At 42.6% G+C, this 19,884-nt stretch overlaps 1 protein-coding gene across 1 annotated transcript; it reads right to left on the bottom strand.

Moving 5' to 3' along the window:
* Window positions 1-1,212: 1,212 nt before the first annotated feature.
* Window positions 1,213-18,721, bottom strand: LOC139831873 (uncharacterized). The gene is made up of 4 exons (XM_071821221.1): window positions 18,593-18,721; window positions 18,230-18,493; window positions 17,793-18,151; window positions 1,213-1,227 (listed from the first exon to the last, which is right to left on the bottom strand). The coding sequence occupies exons 1-4, from the start codon at window positions 18,660-18,662 to the stop codon at window positions 1,213-1,215; spliced, it is 708 nt and encodes a 235-aa protein (XP_071677322.1). The 5' UTR covers window positions 18,663-18,721.
* Window positions 18,722-19,884: the final 1,163 nt, after the last annotated feature.

Here is a 19,884-nt window from a genome sequence, read left to right as displayed (position 1 = left end):
CCTTTGCAGCCTACGATGAAGCTGTGAAGAATGAGACATCAGTTGTCGTCGACGGCAAAGACGACGATTATGGGCGGCAAGCCCTTCACCTTGTCCCCGAGATCATAAGGCTATCAAGGTAGATCTAGCCCGATAGGCAGTTGCCCTTGTGTTCACCCGAAGCTTGGAGAAGTTGATGGCCGAGAATCAAGCTGCCATGGCGAAAAGGGACGAGAAGAAGCGTCTGGAAAAATAGGCGAAGCTAAAATCTACCTCAACCTCACCAAAGATATCATTGAGGTCCAAATGATGGACGTCGAGGCAAAATAGGCATACGCCGATGCCAAATTGCGTGACGCCGAGGCCAGGAGGATGGATGCCGAGGCCAAGACCCGTGCAGAGGACACAAGGATCATGCTAGCCGACTTGAGCAGCATCCACAATGACACCAGGCCTGGTTCATGAAGAAGCGCGTCGAAATCCGTGCGCGAGACGCGTGATTTGTGGCGCCAATGTCTAGAACCATGGCTTCCTTGTGGACTTCATATCCTGGTCTAGCTTTGTTGTGCCCCTTTTGGACTATATTTTGCGCCGTACCATGTGCAAAGTGTGATGAAGTTATTTTAGATCTCATTTTGAGCCAAGTTGAGGCTATAATTTCGTGCAAATTTGAACCAATTTGAGGCTACAACCTGTTTTCTGAATTTTCTGAACCTAAACTCGCCCGCGCCAGAAATGCGTTGGCCCGCTGGAGCCACCCCGACGAAACGGACGCATGACCATTTTTACGTCCGTGGAACGACGCAAAGGGACGCACACGGACATTTTGGCCTTCCAAAATACGTCGACCCTGCTGGAGATGTCCTAAGTGTTGGTACCTTGGTTGATCAGACGCTTATGAAAGTAAGAAGGATCAATGTGGAGATGAAGTCGTTGCATTGATTCATACTAATAGGTCATAAGTTGTGCAGTTGTTTAATTCTGATTGTCTTATACTATATGTTAGTGGGTGGTTAACCCCTATCATGATATTAATGATTTGACATGACATATGTTTTCCCCATCTGCAGGTATTCTTACAAAATTATTTCTGTTTATGTGCTTCTTTTTTTCCACATTTATTGACATGTTTTTGTTAAATATAAATACACTGACAAGTCTTTTTTCATTAGTTTAAAATTTTGGTTGAATTGGCTAGTGTAGCAATATTTCATAATATCAGAGCCAAGAGATCTAAAGTTCAATACCCTGCTAACACAGTATTATAAAACAGACAAAAAGGATTCTACGACCTGCACCGAACCCACACTAAGAACTAAAACATACTAGACGTGAGGGGAGTGTTAAATATAAATACACTGCCTAGTCTCTATCCATCAGTTTGAACTTTTAGTTCAATTGCCTAGTGCAGCAATCTTTTAGTTCGTACCTTCCAAGGAAGACCATTGGTGTGCAGTACCCATTGCTGTCACTATGTAATATATTGGCCTGTTATGTTCTTTTGTATCTGTATGATAAATACCACAACTTCATGTGACAATAATATCCGACTACTTTTGCCTCCAAATAGAAAAAAATATTTTTTCTCTCAAAGATTTTCATCATGGTATTTCAAAAACATAATCAGTATATATGCACGGTTGCGAGTACCTACACAAGCTCAATGAGCCTGAGATGAATTATGCACAATATATGTTTTACTGATAATATATATTTGGAATGTGCACCTGTAGTGAAACTAATACATATTTATTCTGCTCATCTAAAGTCGTTAGGGCATGTACAATGGGATGATGTCAGCCTTCCCTTAGAGGTGCCACATAAGATTTTTGCTTAGTTGGAGAAGAGAGAAATAAGAAAGAGAATGTTGTCTTCCCTTAGCTAAGGGATGATCTCTCAGAAAATAAGGGATGACTATTTTATGCGTTGTACCATTTGTTTTCCCTTAGCGAATTAATTTCTTACCATAAATTAATTAATTATCATTAATTTATGGATGACAACAAGGGATAATGTGTTGTACAACTTATACCAATTGCTTTCTCTAGATGACGTGGATGGCTAAGAGAAGGCACGTCTTTTCCACCATTGTACATGCCCTTAGACATTTCTGACTAACTTTTCCCACCAATATACCATTGTATTTACATGTCATGGGAGTCAACAACAAATTAAGTACTATACAAACAATACATAGAAACAAACAAAGTTTACTTAAAACACTTAATAATCACTTGACTTGACTTAAATAGGTGCTTTATTTGTGAAGCGTGGTAATTAAAGTAAAATGGAGTGCAAGCCAATTTGGAGTTGCTTAAACTATACCAAGCCTGTTGAAACCATACTCTACAGAGCTCTATCCCATAAATGATGCGTAAGAGCAAATGCCTATTAGACTGGCCATAGTGGTAAGTATCATGTTGTAGTATCATACATATGATACTTGTGTATGGTACTATCTATATAGTGGTTAGTATCATGAAGTAGTATCATATTTATGCTATATTTATTACTTTTTTAGAATCTCAATGCAAATGTGTGCAAAATATTTGTTTGGTATTAACTTTTCTCGTGACATGCGCTATGATACAGCACCACCTATGTTACTCAAATGTCCTCTTTTCTCCTTAATTAGCTGCCACATCAGCATTTTTGTGGGACCAATGTGTATGATACTAGCTATGATACTAACACTATGGATAGCCTTAGAAAACTAGTGTTGTCAAAGGAGGAAAGATAAATGCAAGAAACTATGTCAAGTAATGCACTATCATTTTCAGGATATTGACTTAAGTAAAAACACACTGTGGTTACGACCGGTGGAGACAATGAATACATATCTGAATTTGTATTTAACAAGATTGAAATCTTCTCCTAAAATCACAAAGTATTGGCAAATAGTTGTTCTACTACTCCTAATATCAATGAACATTTATGTCTCGGCTATTACATAGTTGCACCATGATCTAAACCCATTCGATCATTGCAATATTTGAGAGTCATATTGTCCTCTAAGTATTGATGGAGTAGACTGATTTGCAAACTAATATTTCATGCGAGGATATCTTTTAAAGCCACCTGATGAAGACATTGTAGGATAACGTTGCATAGAAACAAAAATTTTCCTACCGCGAACACGCAATCCAAGCCAAGATGCAATCTAGAAGACGGTAGCAACGAGGGGATTATCGAGTCTCACCCTTGAAGAGATTCCAAAGCCTACAAGATGAGGCTCTTGTTGCTGCGGTAGACGTTCACTTGCCGCTTGCAAAAGCGCGTAGAAGATCTTGATCACGATCCCTCCGGCGCCACGAACGGGCAGCACCTCCGTACTCGATCACACGTTCGGTTGTTGATGAAGACGACGTCCACCTCCCCGTTCCAGCGGGCAGCGGAAGTAGTAGCTCCTCTTGAATCCGACAGCACGACGGCGTGGTGTCGGTGACGGTGGAGAATCCCGGCGGAGCTTCGCTAAGCGTGCGGGGAAGAAGGAGTAGTGGGGCGGCTAGGGTTTGGGGAGAGGGGGGCGCCGGCCATCTAGTGGTGCGGACACCTTGTGGTGCTTTCGGGTGGCCGGCCCCCTCCCCTTGGCCCTCATTATATAGGTGGAACACCCAAGAGTTGGTCTACAAGTCTTCGAATAAGACCCCAAACCAAAACCTTCCATAACTTATGAAACCTACCCAAGCTAGGACTCCCACTAGAGGTGGGAGTTCCACCTTCCTTGGGAGGGGGTGGCCGGCCATGGGAGGTGGAGTCCCACCGGGACTCCGCCTTCCTTGGTGGTTTCTTCCGGACTTTTCTAGAACCTTCCATAGAACCTTCCGAATCATTTTAAATCACATAAAATGACATCCTATATATGAATCTTATTCTCCGGACCATTCCGGAACTCCTCGTGATGTCCGGGATCTCATCCGGGACTCCGAACAAATATTCGAACTCCATTCCATATTCAAGTTCTACCATTTCAACATCCAACTTCAAGTGTGTCACCCTACGGTTCGTGAACTATGCGGACATGGTTGAGTACTTACTCCGACCAATAACCAATAGCGGGATCTGGAGATCCATAATGGCTCCCACATATTCAACGATGACTTTAGTGATCGAATGAACCATTCACATATGATACCAATTCCCTTTGTCACGCGATATTTTACTTGTCCGAGGTTTGATCTTCGGTATCACTCTATACCTTGTTCAACCTCGTCTCCTGACAAGTACTCTTTACTCGTACCGTGGTATGTGGTCTCTTATGAACTTATTCATATGCTTGCAAGACATTAGACGACATTTCACCGAGAGGGCCCAGAGTATATCTATCTTTCATCGGGATGGACAAATCCCACTGTTGATCCATATGCCTCAACTCATACTTTCCGGATACTTAATCCCACCTTTATAACCACCCATTTACGCAGTGGCATTTGGTGTAATCAAAGTACCTTTCCGGTATAAGTGATTTACATAATCTCATGGTCATAAGGACTAGGTAACTATGTATCGAAAGCTTATAGCAAATAACTTAATGACGAGATCTTATGCTACGCTTTAATTGGGTGTGTCCATTACATCATTCATATAATGACATAACCTTGTTATTAATAACATCCAATGTTCATGATCACGAAACCATGATCATCTATTAATCAACAAGCTAGTTATACAAGAGGCCTACTAGGGACTCCTTGTTGTTCACATAACACACATGTATCAATGTTTCGGTTAATACAATTATAGCATGGTATGTAAACATTATCATAAACTTAAAGATATATTATAATAACCATTTTATTATTGCCTCTTGGGCATATCTCCAACAGTCTCCCACTTGCACTAGAGTCAATAATCTAGTTTACATTTGTAAAGATATAACACCTTGGTCTTCCGGTGCTTTATCATATTTTTCTCACGGGAGAGGTTTTAGTCAACGGATCTGACATGCTCAGAACTGTATGTATTTTGTAATTCATTTGCGTCTCAACGCATCACTCATTTCCAAATGAGTCGGCATTAAATATGTTTGGTCTTCTGGTGGAACCTTAATTCCGTGGTCTGAAATATGTCACTAACATTGTCACACACAATATAGCTTCAAAGTTCTGACTCTGCCGAAACTACACCAAGTTCTCAAAGAACCTCTTGACTTTAACATTATTTGTCATTGTCAAAACAATGACATATTCTGCCTTCTTTTGTAGAATCCGTCACAATATTTAGAACTCTTCTAAATCTAGCATAGACAACTTCTAGCTCATTGTGCTACCTTTTAAACAACACTTAGTCTAATTTGAGATTGAAAAATTATTTTCATATGTGACAAAACAAATATCGGTGCAACACTTTACAGCGATTTGTTTGTCATTTCTTCATACAAAAACTATATACATATATTCTTGGTTCTTCTTAAGTACTCAAGAATATTCTTACTGTTTTTCAATGATCATCACATGAATCATTCTGGTATATGCTCCTAACTTTTTAGAGCACAAGATATCTGATTATGTACATATTATTCATGATCTAAAATCACTCATGTGTTTTTACTCATCGAGTGTCAGATACACTCAAGTCTTGTTAAACCTTCACATGACAAGAACATTTTCTTAATATTTCTATATTGAACTACTTCAATATCCATTCTATGTACTTTGACTTAAACTTGTTATGTGTTTCAATCTATCTTCATAGATCTTGACACTAAATTTGTTTCAGTCCATATCCTTTCATTGAAGTTAATTTCTCAATGAAACCTTTTAATCAAGTATATAATTACATCATTTATAACCAACTATATGTCATCTAGATAAAGTATTATAAATATGTCTCAGCGCTCCCACTTAATTTCTTGCAAATGCAAGCCTCTTCATCATTTCTGATGAAATCAAAAACTCTTTGACTATTTCATCTGGTGAAGATTCCAACTCCATGATACTCACTTCATCTAATTGAAGTTTGTATACCTATCTAGTATTCCACGGACTAGCAAAACAATTGGTTGTATCTTGTATACACCTTTAATACACACGTCTGATAAGTAATGTATTTTGCCATCCTAGTAGCATATCTCATAAAAGAAATATGTAGTGATTACTAGAATAATCCACATAGACTATAAGTATTGCTACGGAAGATCTAATCTTATCGTAGTCAACTCTTTGAACTTTGTCGTAAACAACTTTTCGACAAGTCGAGCTTCTTCAAGGATATTTCATCCAAGTCCGTCAATTTTATAGATCTATTTACTTTCAAAAAGTATTTATCTATCTTGGATTTCATGGCGTATAGCTGTTTTAACGGAGTCAGGGCCCATCATAACTTCTTTGTTTGTAGTTGGTTTATCATTGTTCACAATCAATCCTTTATCCACAAATCATTTATTTGATCACAAAGTAAACCATACCTACAAGGTTCAATATGTACTTTGATGTCCATGGCTAAAACACTTTGTAGTAGTCATGGGAGCCATGATCGTCGTGGTCGCTTCCGGAACCAATTTCCGATGCTGCGCTACTCTGATCATTATGCTCAGGTTCATAAACCTTATCAAGTTCTATTGTCCTCCCACTCAAATATTTCGCTAGAAAACAATTTCTTGGAAATAAGCAAGTAACATTAACAAACACTTTTGTCGTTTACTTCATAGTGGAAAGAATTCCCAATCAATTCTTTGGGATAACCAACAAAGACATTTATCCGATTTTGGTTGTAAACTTTTAGACCAAAATTTAAAGAAAGGACTATTAGGGTTTATACCCATGCCATAACTCGTATGGTGTCATTTCTACGGATCATGATGATGCTCTATTTAGTGTAAAAGCGGTAGTCACTAAAGCATAATCCACAAAAATATAATGGCGTCATAATATTTTATCTCATCATTAATCCAACAAGTTTTGGATACATCTCTCGGATACTTCATCATCACTATGATACTCCAAGAAACGTGAGATGTAGAACAATTTCATAACTCTCTTAGATGTTCGCTAAAACTAGTAATTCAAATATTTCCACTATGATCCAATCATAGATATTTGACTTTTCTATTACGATGATTTCCACTTCATGCTGAAATTTATTTGAACCTATTCAAATGTTTCAAACTTCTTCCTTATCGAATATATCCACATATATATACTCAATTCATTGATTGAAGTTTTCATGAAGTAGAAGAATCTCCCGCACACAACTATGTCCAGTGAACCACATACATCATCATGTATGTTTTCACTAAGTTAGTTGCCCGTTTAACTCTTGGCCTATGAACGATATTTTAGTCATTCTTTTTAGAAAAGATTTGCAAGCGCCAAATGATTCATAAATCAAATGACTCCAATAATCCATTTGCATGGAGTTTCTTCATGCGTTCCTTTCCAACATGACCTAAATAGCGGTTCCACAAATAAGTGGAATTCAAATCATTTGCCTTACGGCATTTTAGCGTCAGTGTTACGTATGTGTGTTTCACCTTTAAAATTTATAATAACTTATCCATCGTACATGGAGTAATGTCATAATTTGAACAACTCATTGTTTTTCTTTGACAAGAGCAAAATAACAATTATTAAGTTCTTTATTATAAATTCTAAGGGCTAGATAGAATGCCAACGATGAACATAATAACACTTTATTTTTTGTTCCAGATGTGCATTCCTATCATATTCCTTGTCAGTCACTTAGGCCATTGTATTCTTGTATTGCGTTGTTTTGTATGATACTTCATACCAACCAATATGGTATAAATACCCATGAATTTCATTGTGTGACCTAACTAAGAATACAACCATAACATGTATATCATTTATATACACCTGAGCTAGACTTTCTAGTCTTTTATTTCTTTCTGCCAAAATATCTTTTGTAGTTTCTCTTTTAGCTTTCCTCATTATTCAGAAAAACACTTCAACATCAATAACTTCTAGATTTGTTGGTAAAATACCAATAATCTTGAGGTTCTTACTTTTGAAGTTGATCATCATATGACAAGTGTTCCGGATTTCACTATTAGTAATCTTTTAATATGATGAACAATTTCACTCATAATTTTATTCATCAATTCATGACGACTTTATGAGACCATGTCTGTACATGCTAGGCTCATAAAGTTTAACCTTAGTATTCGTATGTGCAAACCTGGCTTGCACCCGTTGTATGCACACGTAGAATCTATGACACCCGATCATCACGTGATGTTTCGAAACTACGAGTCATAGCAACGGTGCATACTAAGGACAATCACTTCATGGATATGCGAATATCGTTAGTGCCCCAATAGTTGGAGGATTGGGACGCCTTGCGTCTTCAACCTTCGTACATTCCCATAAAACTTATGAGTTTATGTAGTCTCACTAAATTATATTCTATCATCTTGCAATAAGGTCTTTAGATATCACATATATCTCATACCTTGATTATTTCTGAAAACTAAATTTTCAGCTCCTTACTTTTCAAACAGATTTGAACTTCAATTTCACGGAGACAAGATAACTTTAGGTACTAATTGAAACCATAGTTCTTTGAATCAACAATGTGAGGTTTACTAAAAGTTTGCAATAGGACTTAATTATATTTTGATTCTTTAACAATACGGTACCAGTCCGTAAAGTTTCTTGTCAGATTTTAACAGTATTTCTATCTCAATTACAAGACTAGCGCATAGTAGTAAACGGATGCCAGTACTACAAAATTAATTCAAAATACTACTCAGACTATGTTTATGATAAATTGAGTTCAAATTTTAATTCAACATAATTAAAAAATCTAGGTGAACTCCCACTCAAAACAATATCCCTCGCATTGTCTTAGTGATCACACGAACCAAATCCACCGCACCTAAGTCCGATCATCACGATACAAGGTGTGATTTCAATGGCGAACACTCAAAGTGTTCATCATATCAACCATATGATTCATGCTCTACCTTTCGGTATCACGTGTTCCGAGACCATGTCTGTACATGCTAGGCTCGTCAAGGCCACCTTAGTATCCGCATGTGCAAAACTATCTTGCACCCGTTGTATGTACTTGTTGATTCTATCACACCCGATCATCATGAGATGCTTCGAACCGACAAGTCTTGGTAACGGTGCTACTAAGGATGAACACTTTATTATCTTGAGATTTTAGTGAGGGATCATCTTATAATGCTACCGTCGCGATCTAAGCAAAATAAGATGCATAAAAGGATTAACATCACATGCAGTTCATATGTGATATGATATGGCCCTTTTGTCTTTGCGCCTTTGATCTTCATCTCCAAAGCACGGACATGATTGACATAGGCATCCCAAATGGGCCTGCCGAAGATAGTACCCGGGGTTTACTGAAGGCCCACTACCCGAAGAATAAGAAGATTCGGGAGCCCAAGATATATCAAGGAAAGTCAAGAGTTGTAATAGGAAGTGTTATCTGTAATCTGGCGGGATGAGTTAGAAACCGTCCCGGACTCTGTAATTTGTACTACACGAATCCCTCGGCTCCACCTCCTATATAAAGGGGGAGTCGAGGGACGAGGAGATCATCGAATCATTGTCTGCAAACCCTAATTTTCATAATCGTCGAGTACTTTTCGGCTGAAACCTTCGAGATCTACTTGCCCTCTACTTCTAACTAAACCCTAGCCTACAATCCATAGGCATTGACAAGTTGATACCTTGTCAATTGGCGCCGTCTGTGGGAATTAGAGGCGTAAGGATCTGATCTCGATGGCACGTTCAAGATCTTCGACATCATCAACTGCAAGCAACACAATGGATCGAGGTAAACAGATCGCTGCTGGTCTTGTCGATTTTGTTACTCACCCACCCTCCCGTTTGGATGCATATGCGTATCTGGCGGAGCCCATGGAGATGACGTTCGGAAGGTTTCACTTTCGCGTCGAGAAGGAAGGATCGTATCGTGTCGAGGTTCCGATTTCGTCGGGATCGTCGAAGGTCGATTCCGATTTTTCAAGCTATGCGTCGTCAACCGAGTCAGGAGAAGAAGAAACTTCGGCGACACGCTACATCAGCACCAGAACAAGAGAGAAACTCGCCAAGATCTTCAACGACATGTCGTTTGAGTCATCTGCGGACTCATATATAAGCGATGGCTCAAGCGATGTCGACAGCTATGACTTCATCGACAAATCTATAACAAGGCAAGGTCTTCATCAATCTAAACGATGATGCCACCAAACCCAACATAGATCTGAGTACAAAGTATCATCAGATTTATGCCATTGAAGATCAAGAGGAAACATTCGAGGCTTTCGACGATCCGGGAAATCCATACGTCGATCCCTCCAATCTGCGACAAGGCCTCGGGCAATAAATACGTCGGGCCGTAGCCGCGAGATAGAGTCCAACTTTCACAAACAGCGTGGGACAGAGCCGCGAGAGCTATGAACGGTACAGAACCAATGGCTACCACGGCCACACCAGAGGAATTGCAAGCATATCAATATAGGCTCGCACGAGCTGCGAGGGAATTGGAAAACAGACCTTGAGTTGAACAGAGAAAGGAAGCAGCTTCGCATCCAGCAGGAGAAGGGCAGATCTGAGTCGACAATCTAGAACTTCGGGTGATAGCCACAGGGAGGCTCGGAACAGAGGAAGATCAAGGTTACAACACATACCCGAAGCAGAAAGAGAGCACTTGGTTCAAAACCTCGACATGTCCTTTATGTCGATAGACACAAGAGGAAACATTATCCCTAAGACACCAGAAGCTGGGTATATGGCGACACAAGCTTTTATCCTCGCGTCTAAACCACCTCCAGGTGATCCAAGGGAAACACTATACAATATGGCGATAGCAGGAGTTGGAGCTATGGGGACAGCGTTCGTTTCAACGCCTCCCGAAGGAACAGCAAGGCAAAATAGTCCACGACCTGCAGCAGCAACGGCGGCAGCCCCTGAAGGACCAAGTGGAGCAAGAGATACGGCAGCACAAGCAAGAGTCGACAGAGCACGACAAAGCAGAAGGGATCATCGGCAATCTCCGGAGCTTAACGACGAAGATATGTGCGGCTTGCCATGCTTCACGAGGAGAGTCCGAAAAACTCGAGTCCCTTCAGGATTCAAGCTACCCGACAATTTCAAAAAGTTCGACGGCCTTCAAGATCCAGAGGATTGGCTAGTCGACTATCTGGAGACAGTGAAGCTCACGGGAGGAACCAGGGCAACAGCCATGCAAAGCATTCAGGTGCATTTGAGTGGAGCCGCACGATCGTGGATAAAGAAACTCACTCCAGGATCTATCGACAGCTGGGAAAGTTTCAAGGACGTGTTCGTCAAGAACTTCAGATCCACGTGCAAAAAACCCGCGTCGTTAGAGGAATTGAGAGCATGTCGACAAAAGCCAGATGAGCCAATGAGAAAGTACATCCAAAGGTGGAATATCATCAAAAACTCAGCAGAAAATATATCTGACGAGAGAGCGATAGATGCGTTTGTCGCAGAGTCGCGTGGAGATTTTGTCGAGGATTTGGGAAGGACCAATCCAAAGACGAGATCCGCGTTAATGGAGATAGCAAATAAATGGGCAGATGGAGAAGACGCTGTCCACAACAAACGGCACAGGTCGCCAGAGGAGGACCGTGGTCGAAACTATCAACCGAGGCGAAGATTTCCTCGGCAGTACCAGAACTACGACACTCCAGGACAAATTTCGGCAGGTTTTCAGACAAATACAGGAGGAAGCAACAGAGATGATTACCAGAGAAGCAATGAACAGCGAGGTGATAACAGGGATGATTCACGCAGCAGGCAAAATAGCGGGCCTAGGTTCCCAAGACCTTTCGTGTCCCCTGAAGAGATGATGAATGGACCGTGCCAGATGCACTTTTTCCTCGACAGCAACGGTAAAAGACAGTCAGGGCACTTGCAGAAAGACTGTCGAAATTTTCAGGCAATGTTGCGGTATGCAGAAAACGCTAACGCGCGGGCAGCACAGAGAAATCCTCGAGAACCTAGAAGCGAGATTCACTTGCCGCCTCCTCCCGCGATCACAGACGACAATCGGCATCAGCTCAGAATAGCGGCAGCACCTGCACCACCACCTTATGTTGATCCTAACTCCAATGGAGCAGTGTCGATGATTCAGAAGGGAAGGCCGTCCAATAGAGCTCAGAAAGTAATCTCACGACAGGTGTTTATGGCGAGAAAATGCCTCCACCAACAGCTTGAGTACCTTAATTGGTCAGGACAAGATATCGGCTTCACAATAGCAGATCATCCGCAGCAAGTTCCTCGACCAGGGCAATCAGCACTTATTCTCAGCCAGCTATCGCGGGATTTGATGTCTCTCGAGTGTTCATAGACGGCGGCAGCAGCTTGAACCTTATGTATGCAGATACATTGAGGAAGATGAACATATCCTTAGCAAACTTGAAACCAACAGACACAAGGTTCCACGGCATCACACCGGAGAAACCAAGTTATCCATTGGGAAAGATCAATCTCGACGTTCAGTTTGGGACCCGAGAAAATTATAGAATCGAGAGGCTCGAATTTGAAGTCGTGGATTTTCCGTCGCAGTACCACGCTCTGTTGGGACGACCAGCATATGCTAGATTTATGGCGGTGCCACACTATACATACCTGTTGTGGAGGATGCCTGGACCAAAGGGACCAATCACAGTAAAAGGAAGCTTTGCCTTAGCCGATAAGTGCGACAAGGATTTCCACCGGTTGTCAGAAACTTTCGGGATGCAAGCTGAGTACTTGGCGTCAAAAAGCATGACTGATTACGACGTACTGCCAGACGTTGGAAGGCCAAACAAAGAATCAACTTTCAGTACTGAGAAAAATTCAAAAGAGGTGCAGATTCACCCGACAGACCCGAAAAAGACGACATCTATCGCAAACGACATGGATATCGCATAGGAAAGCGCGCTCGTCGAGTTCCTCCGTGAGCCTTTGGAAAATCTTCGCATGGTGTCCAGCTGACATGCCAGGAGTACCCAGGGAACTTGCCGAGCACCACCTAAACTTGGATCCACTAAGCGAGACCAATCAAACAACCTTTGCGGCGTTTTTGAACCAAACCGCAAAGCCATGCTGTCGGAAAATCAATCGACTACAAGAAGCTGGTTTTATCAAAGAGATATTCACAGAAGCCACATGGGTAGCAAATCCTGTGCTGGTGCCGAAGAAAAACACTAAGGTCCTTCGCATGTGCGTCGACTTTACGTGTCTCAATAAACATTGTCCAAAGGATCACCTTTCCCCTCCCGAGGATCGATCAAATTATCGACTCCACGGCTGGATGTGAACGTCTTTCCTTCCTGGATGCATATTCTGGTTATAACCAGATCAGATTGAAAGAAGAAGATGAAGTAAAAACCGCGTTTATTACACCTTACGGCGTGTTTTGCTACAAAACAATGCCCTTTGGTTTAAAAAATGCGGGAGCAACATATCAGAGGATGATGCAGAAGTGTTTGGCGACACAGATCGGGAAGAACGTGCAAGTATACATTGATGATGTCGTCATAACATCAAAAAAGGGGGCAACGCTGATCGAGGATCTCAAGGAAACCTTCGACAACCTTGATAAGTTCTGCCTCAAACTGAACCCGACGAAGTGTTCTTTCGGCGTCCCAGCAGGAGAACTTCTGGGGTTTCTAGTTTCCGCAAGAGGGATCGAAGCAAATCCCGATAAAATACAAGCTATCGTAACAATGAGGAAGCCAACAAAGTTGAAAGAAATACAACAGCTAACTGGGCGAGTCGCAGCTTTGAGCAGATTCGTCGCTAGGCTGGGTGAAAAAGCGTTACCATTTTACGCTTTGGTAAAGCAAGGAGATAAATTCCAGTGGAACGAAGAAGCCGACATAGCTTTCGAGGATTTGAAGCGCACAATCTCGACACCACCAATTTTGGTGGCGCCAAAAGAAAGGGAACCTCTCCTGCTGTATATCGCAGCCACGCCCCAAGTGGTGAGCACGGTGCTAGTTGTTGAAAGGGAAGAAGAAGGAAAACTCCACGGCGTGCAGAGGCCAGTATACTTCGTTAGCGAAGTTTTATCGCCCTCAAAACAAAGGTACCCTCAGTACCAAAAGATAGCATATGGAGTGTTCACAACAGCACGAAAATTGCGCCACTATTTTTCGGCACACCCGATCATAGTGGTCAATGAAGCTCCCTTGTCAAATATATTGAACAATCCAGAAGCTACGGGTCGTGTCTCCCTTTGGGGAATAGAACTTTCCCCTCGGGACATCACGTATGAAAAAAGAAAAGCAATCAAGTCGCAAATACTGCCGGACTTCATTGCAGAGTGGATGGAGTTGCAAAATACAGGACCTCCAGATTTGTCGAGAACCTGGACCATGAACTTTGACGGGTCCAAAAGACTAGAAGGAGCTGGCGCAGGAGTAGTACTCATATCACCTGAAGGCGACAAGTTAAAGTACATCCTTCGGATGACGTTCCCTAACGCATCTAACAATGAAGCAGAATATGAGGCTCTCATACACGGGATGAAGATGGCGAAAGCCTGCGGTGCAACTCGACTAAAAATCTTTGGCGACTCACAACTGGTGGCTCAGCAAGTTATGAACCAATGTGACGCAGTCAATGATAGCATGATGGCATACAAGGAGGTGTACAACGAGCTCGAGAAGTTGTTCGATGGATGCGAAGTAAATCATATTAGTAGATTGAGCAACGACGAAGCCGACGTTCTTGCAAATATCGGGTCGCAGTGCCTTGCAGTCCCGCCAGGTGTATTCTGGGAAGAGATAACAGAGAGGTCCACCAAATCAACAAAATCAAAAAAGAAGGAGAAGAAACCCTCGGGGGCTACCAAGGAAAAGCAAGAAGAAGAAGAAGAAGATCAGGACCTGGTCATGATGATACAGACACCGTGGATGCAGCCGTATATATCATACATCCTCAGGAAAGAAATACCCAACGATCCAGTTGAGGCAAGGCGAGTAATTCGACGCTCCAAAGCTTTCACGGTGGTCAAAGGAGAATTGTATAAGCGAAGTATTTCAGGCGTCTTGCAAAGGTGTGTCACACCCGAAGAAGGAAGAATAATTCTGAAGGATGTACACGAAGGAATATGTGGCCACCACGCAAGTAGTCGAGCTATTGCAGCCAAAGTCTTTCGGGCAGGATTCTACTGGTTGACAGCAATCGAGGACGCCAAGGACATAGTAAGAACTTGCGACGCGTGTCAAAGGTTTGCCGCAAAACCTCACTCTCCAGCAGCAGAGCTAGCACCAATACCATTGTCATGGCCTTTTGCTCAATGGGGACTTGATATGGTGGGCAAGTTACACAAATCCTGGCCAGGAGGAAAGGAGTACATGCTAGTAGCTGTCGACAAATTTACAAAGTGGATAGAAGCGAAGCCGATAAATTCACCAGACAGAGCATCCACAGTAAAATTTATAAAAGGCCTCGTCTTCAGATTTGGAGTGCCCCACAGCATCGTCACAGACAACGGCAGTAACTTCACATCCCACGAATTCAAAGATTATTGCGAAGAGGTAGGTATCAAGTTGCACTTTGCGTCAGTTGCACATCCTCAAACCAATGGGCAAGTCGAGAAAGCCAATGGTATAATCTGCAATGGCATCAAGAAGCGCTTGTTAGGACCACTAGAAAAAGCTCGACATACCTGGCCAGAAGAACTACCAAGCGTGTTGTGGAGCATCCGAACAACACCAAACACAGCAACACAGGAAACTCCGTTTTTCCTGGTTTATGGAGCAGAAGCAGTATTACAAATCGAGATAGAGCACAACTCTCCACGTGTCGTGGAATATGACGAAGAAGTGTCGAGAAAAGCGCTAGAGGATGACGTCGACGCACTTGATGAAGCTCGAGATGAAGTACTATCTCGGGTAACCAAATATCAACAGGACCTGAAGAATTACCACAGTCGATGTTTGCGGCCAAGATCTTTTCAGGTGGGAGACCTAGTTCTTCGGCTCACGCAAAAAAGTCATGAAAAACTCGAGTCACCATGGCTTGGCCCTTACATCGTCACAGAAGTAATCGGAGGAGGAGCATACAGAATAAAGGACAAGAAGACAGGGGTGGAGGAGCAAAACCCTTGGAACGTGGCGCAACTCAGGCGTTTCTATGCCTAGAGCTGAAATACAGTCCTTATGAAACTTCAATGTACTGAAACGCCCGCGAGTTTTCAGACGCACTCTTTTCCTTTTTCGGGGCACCGAGTGGGGCCGGAGAAGGTTTTTAATGAGGCGGGCTCGCGGTGCTGCAATATAATAAAGATAGTATCAATATAACCTTTCTTCCTTATCGACATGATCAAAGTCTCTGCTCCGACGAATTTCAATATAGTTCATCGACAAAAGAAAAGCCTTGCCTTGGTATTAAAATACCTCGTGAGTCAATAAAAATACAAAATAGTACTCAATAAAAAAGCTCGGGGGCTCATATTCGCCATAAATATATAAATGCCTTGGTTCAAAACCTCGCAAATATACAAATATAGTAAAGAGTCACCGAGACACTCGGGGGCTAGACAAACATAGAAATATAGTGGTTGCTTCACAATATAATCATAGTCATGGGTTACAAAAAAGAAATATCTACAAGAGGAAAATAACTAGTCTTGATTCAATATGTCATCAAGAGTAACTCTGTTTTCTTCAGGAGCAGCGCCAAGAAAATCGGCATAATGGCCATCGGCAAAAAAGTCGGCGTCCATCCGAAGAAGGTCCTCAATCATTTCTTCGGCTACAGGCGTAACCTTCGTGTTAATCCTATCAACACCAACTCTTCGACGTTTTACCTTTTGATGAACTTTCGCGACAACTTGGGTAAGGTCAAGATTTGAGTGGCAGATCTGGAGCATGATAAGAGCAAATCTGGCGCCAGCTACCAGTTGAGCTTTGACAAAATCATGGATACTGCCAAAGATCCTTGAATCTTTCCATCAATTCGGGAGAGTTTTTGGTTGGACGTTCCGAGGAAACATGGAGTTGTAAACCATGGACAAGGTCTTGGTACGAAGTCAAGGAAATCGCGAGTTTGAGAGGTGCGATCTTGGAATCTGACAATTTGTCGGGTCCTCTCTGGGGTAGCCCAAAACAAAGAACCATGGTCCAGGGAAAGGTTAACAAGGAGGTTCGTCCTAGCATTTACCCTCTCTTCCTCGGCAGCAGCATCAGTAAAGGAACCTATCAAAACAACGAAGGGGAAACCTTTAAGAGACATAGCATGAAGATGAAAGATATCGGAGGATGAAGCAAGCATACCCGACATATCTGCACTGGCTTCATTCATTAATTCGAGCATGAAATTTTCTCGAGTGGTCGCCTTTTCAGCCTCGGAAGCAGCAATTTCCTTAGCAGCCACGGCCTCGCGAGCTTGCTGAAGAGCAACTTTTTCGGCTTCAGATGACTTACGAGATTGCTCCATCATCACAAGTGTTTGCTTCTTCGCATACTGAAGTTGCTGTCGAAGCTCATCCAGTTCTTGCGACAAGGTATCGTCGACAGGTGCAGTATCAGCAAAAGTTCTCCTCGCGCGAGAAGAAGAAGGCGAAACATTGGAAGGAGCGGAAGATGGAGTATAGTTATCAAATATCAACTGAAATTTAAACAAGACAACATCAAACAACAAGCAAAGATAGAGTTTTCATTAATCTCTTGGAATAATTACAAGGGCATTACAGTGAAGCTAAGGAAGTACGTGTCGCCAAATGACTACTTTGGCGACAAGAGCAAAAGAAATAGAAAGAAAAACAGAGGCATGCAACTAGACCTCCGGCCTTGACGAGCTAGGAGTCGACGCTGGTTTAATCCCGAGATAGGCCAAGATCTTCTTTGTGTTGGGCTTGGCTGCCTTGATCAGTGACTTCCACCTTGATTGCTCTATCTGTTCGGTGTCGCCAACTTTCATCCAGTCGATAGTCTGTTGACTGTCAGCAACCAAAGCGACAGTGTTCTCAACGGCAACCTTCATATTTTCTTGGCGCATCTTCAGTCCAAGGTCTTCCGATGAGTTGAACATCTTGGCAAGGTTAAGGAAAGTCGCAGGCTCCTCTTTCTTCGGGAAGAAGTAGGGGAACAATGCCGACAATACTGCGTTAGCATTCGACACACCTTCACGAATCTCGGACCCATGAAGCTCCAGATAGGAAAGTGCGTCAAGGAGCGGGTCATCGACAGGATTCGTCAGATCAAAATCCTGGTTTGTTTGGGCTGTCAAGGAAACAAAGCACTAGTCAAAAAACAAGAAACAACGATTCTCATAAAAATGGAAGGGATCAGCAAAATTACTGAAAGTGCGGCGACTTTGAGTTTTCAGGCGCTTGAGGATTCCTTCTTCACGAGAAGCTTGCGCAGCTTTGTGCTCGTCTAAGGCAGATGTAGCATCCTCAAGTTTTTTCTGCAGTTCCTCGACACCAGCAGCTTTCGCCTTGGCTTCATCAGCTTCGGCCTTGGCTTTGCTAGCAGCGAGTTCGGCTTTCTTGCGAGCCGCTTCACTTTGCTCAAGTTTTTGAGCAAGTGCGTCGGCACGTTCGTTGGCCTCTGCAAGTTTCTCTGTCGAGATATAAAAAAAAGAGAGAAGAAAGATCAAAAATCGCGACAAGCAACAGGAGCAAAAAGTCAAGGAAAAACGGCAAGTTTAAAGGTCGTTACCTTCGGCTCTGTTAGCATATTCACGGTACCCAATAAATTGGGAGCCGATGCGGAGAAGCTCTTTGATCATGGGCTATTCAAGGTGAACACAGCAAGAGAAACATCGGCATGAAAAAGAGAGAAGGCGTAAAAAAAAAAAAAAAAAAAGGAAAATATAGAGGTCGACAAGCTTACATCATCTAAGAGCAGAGTCGACGAACTGCCCAACTGAGGGGCAGGTTCAACAATTTTTTCAACCCTTGTCCTTTTTGGTGAAGGAGCAAGGGGGCTTGATGCTGGAGTAGTGGTGACGACGTTTTGTTGAGGAGGCGAGTTTTCTTCTCCTTCAACTAGCGTGTCTGAGGCAAGTACAGTACGTGACGTGCTTGTCCGAGGAGCCACGTCAGTAATTGGTACTTCTTCCTCGTCATCACTGTTGATCAAAAAATCGGCAGCATAAAAAGCAAGACAAGATAAATATTTCGAGTACAAAAATAGGGAGAAATAAAGACGACTTACGAGCTGACGAGGGATTCAATATAAGGATCATAAGCTGCCTTCGGATGAGAAGGAACAACTTCTTCAGCCTTAGAGGTGCCAGAATCCTCGGCATCATTCCTTTTCCTTTTGATCCTTGGAGAAACAGCAGGAGGAAGGGATTGCGTCGACTCACTGGCTTCAGACTCAATTTCTTTTTCACGAGAAGCCGCAGATTTGTGAGAACCCGCGACTTCACTTTCGGGAATAGAAGAACCTTGAATATCTTCGGCAACGATGGCCTGTTCTTCGACTTCTCCACCCTCAGGAAGAGGAGGAAGGGAAGTCATAGTAGGATGGTTCTGTAAAAAATAGCGACAAAAGGAAAATTAAAGAGATGACAATACAATGAGATGCAGAGAAAGTGCGGAACAAGATAAAAACTCGGGAAGACAAAATACCTCGGGGAGTGGATTGGCGGAGCTGTATGGTTCCACGCGACAAGAGGAAGGAATAGGGTCCTTGCCCAGGCGAGAAAGTCTTCGAATCAACTTCTCCAAGTCCTTTGAGGAAAGATCACCGGAGATTCTGTTGGCGTCGTTTTTCGCGTAGTACGTCCAAAGGGGATTTTTGCGAGCCTGAAGAGGCTGCACCCTAATCCTAAGGAAGTAGGCAGTGATTTGAACACCAGACAGCTCTTTGCCTCGAGTGTTTTGAAGCTGATGAATACGAGACATGAGTGCCTCTGTCGCCTTTTTCTCTTCCTCGGAAGCTTCGGCATCCCAGGAGCGGCGGCGCTGGATTCTGGCACTTCCGTCGAAAGGAATTATGTTGTG

The sequence above is a fragment of the Lolium perenne genome, chromosome 1, assembly GCF_019359855.2.
Source record: "Lolium perenne isolate Kyuss_39 chromosome 1, Kyuss_2.0, whole genome shotgun sequence".
Classification (NCBI taxonomy): domain Eukaryota; kingdom Viridiplantae; phylum Streptophyta; class Magnoliopsida; order Poales; family Poaceae; genus Lolium; species Lolium perenne.
The sequence above is the reverse complement of the archived record's forward strand: the minus strand, read 5'-3'. Positions and strand labels throughout refer to the sequence as shown.

Excerpts from the sequence above, each read along its gene's own strand:
- LOC139831873 (XM_071821221.1), bottom strand. The coding sequence starts at position 18,662 with ATGATCAAAGAGCTTCTCCGCATCGGCTCCCAATTTATTGGGTACCGT. Across the intron at positions 18,494-18,592 it reads ATATGCTAACAGAGCCGAAG|AGAAACTTGCAGAGGCCAAC; the intron begins GTAACGACCTTT and ends ATATCTCGACAG. Across the intron at positions 18,152-18,229 it reads TCAAAGTCGCCGCACTTTCA|CCCAAACAAACCAGGATTTT; the intron begins GTAATTTTGCTG and ends TTTCCTTGACAG.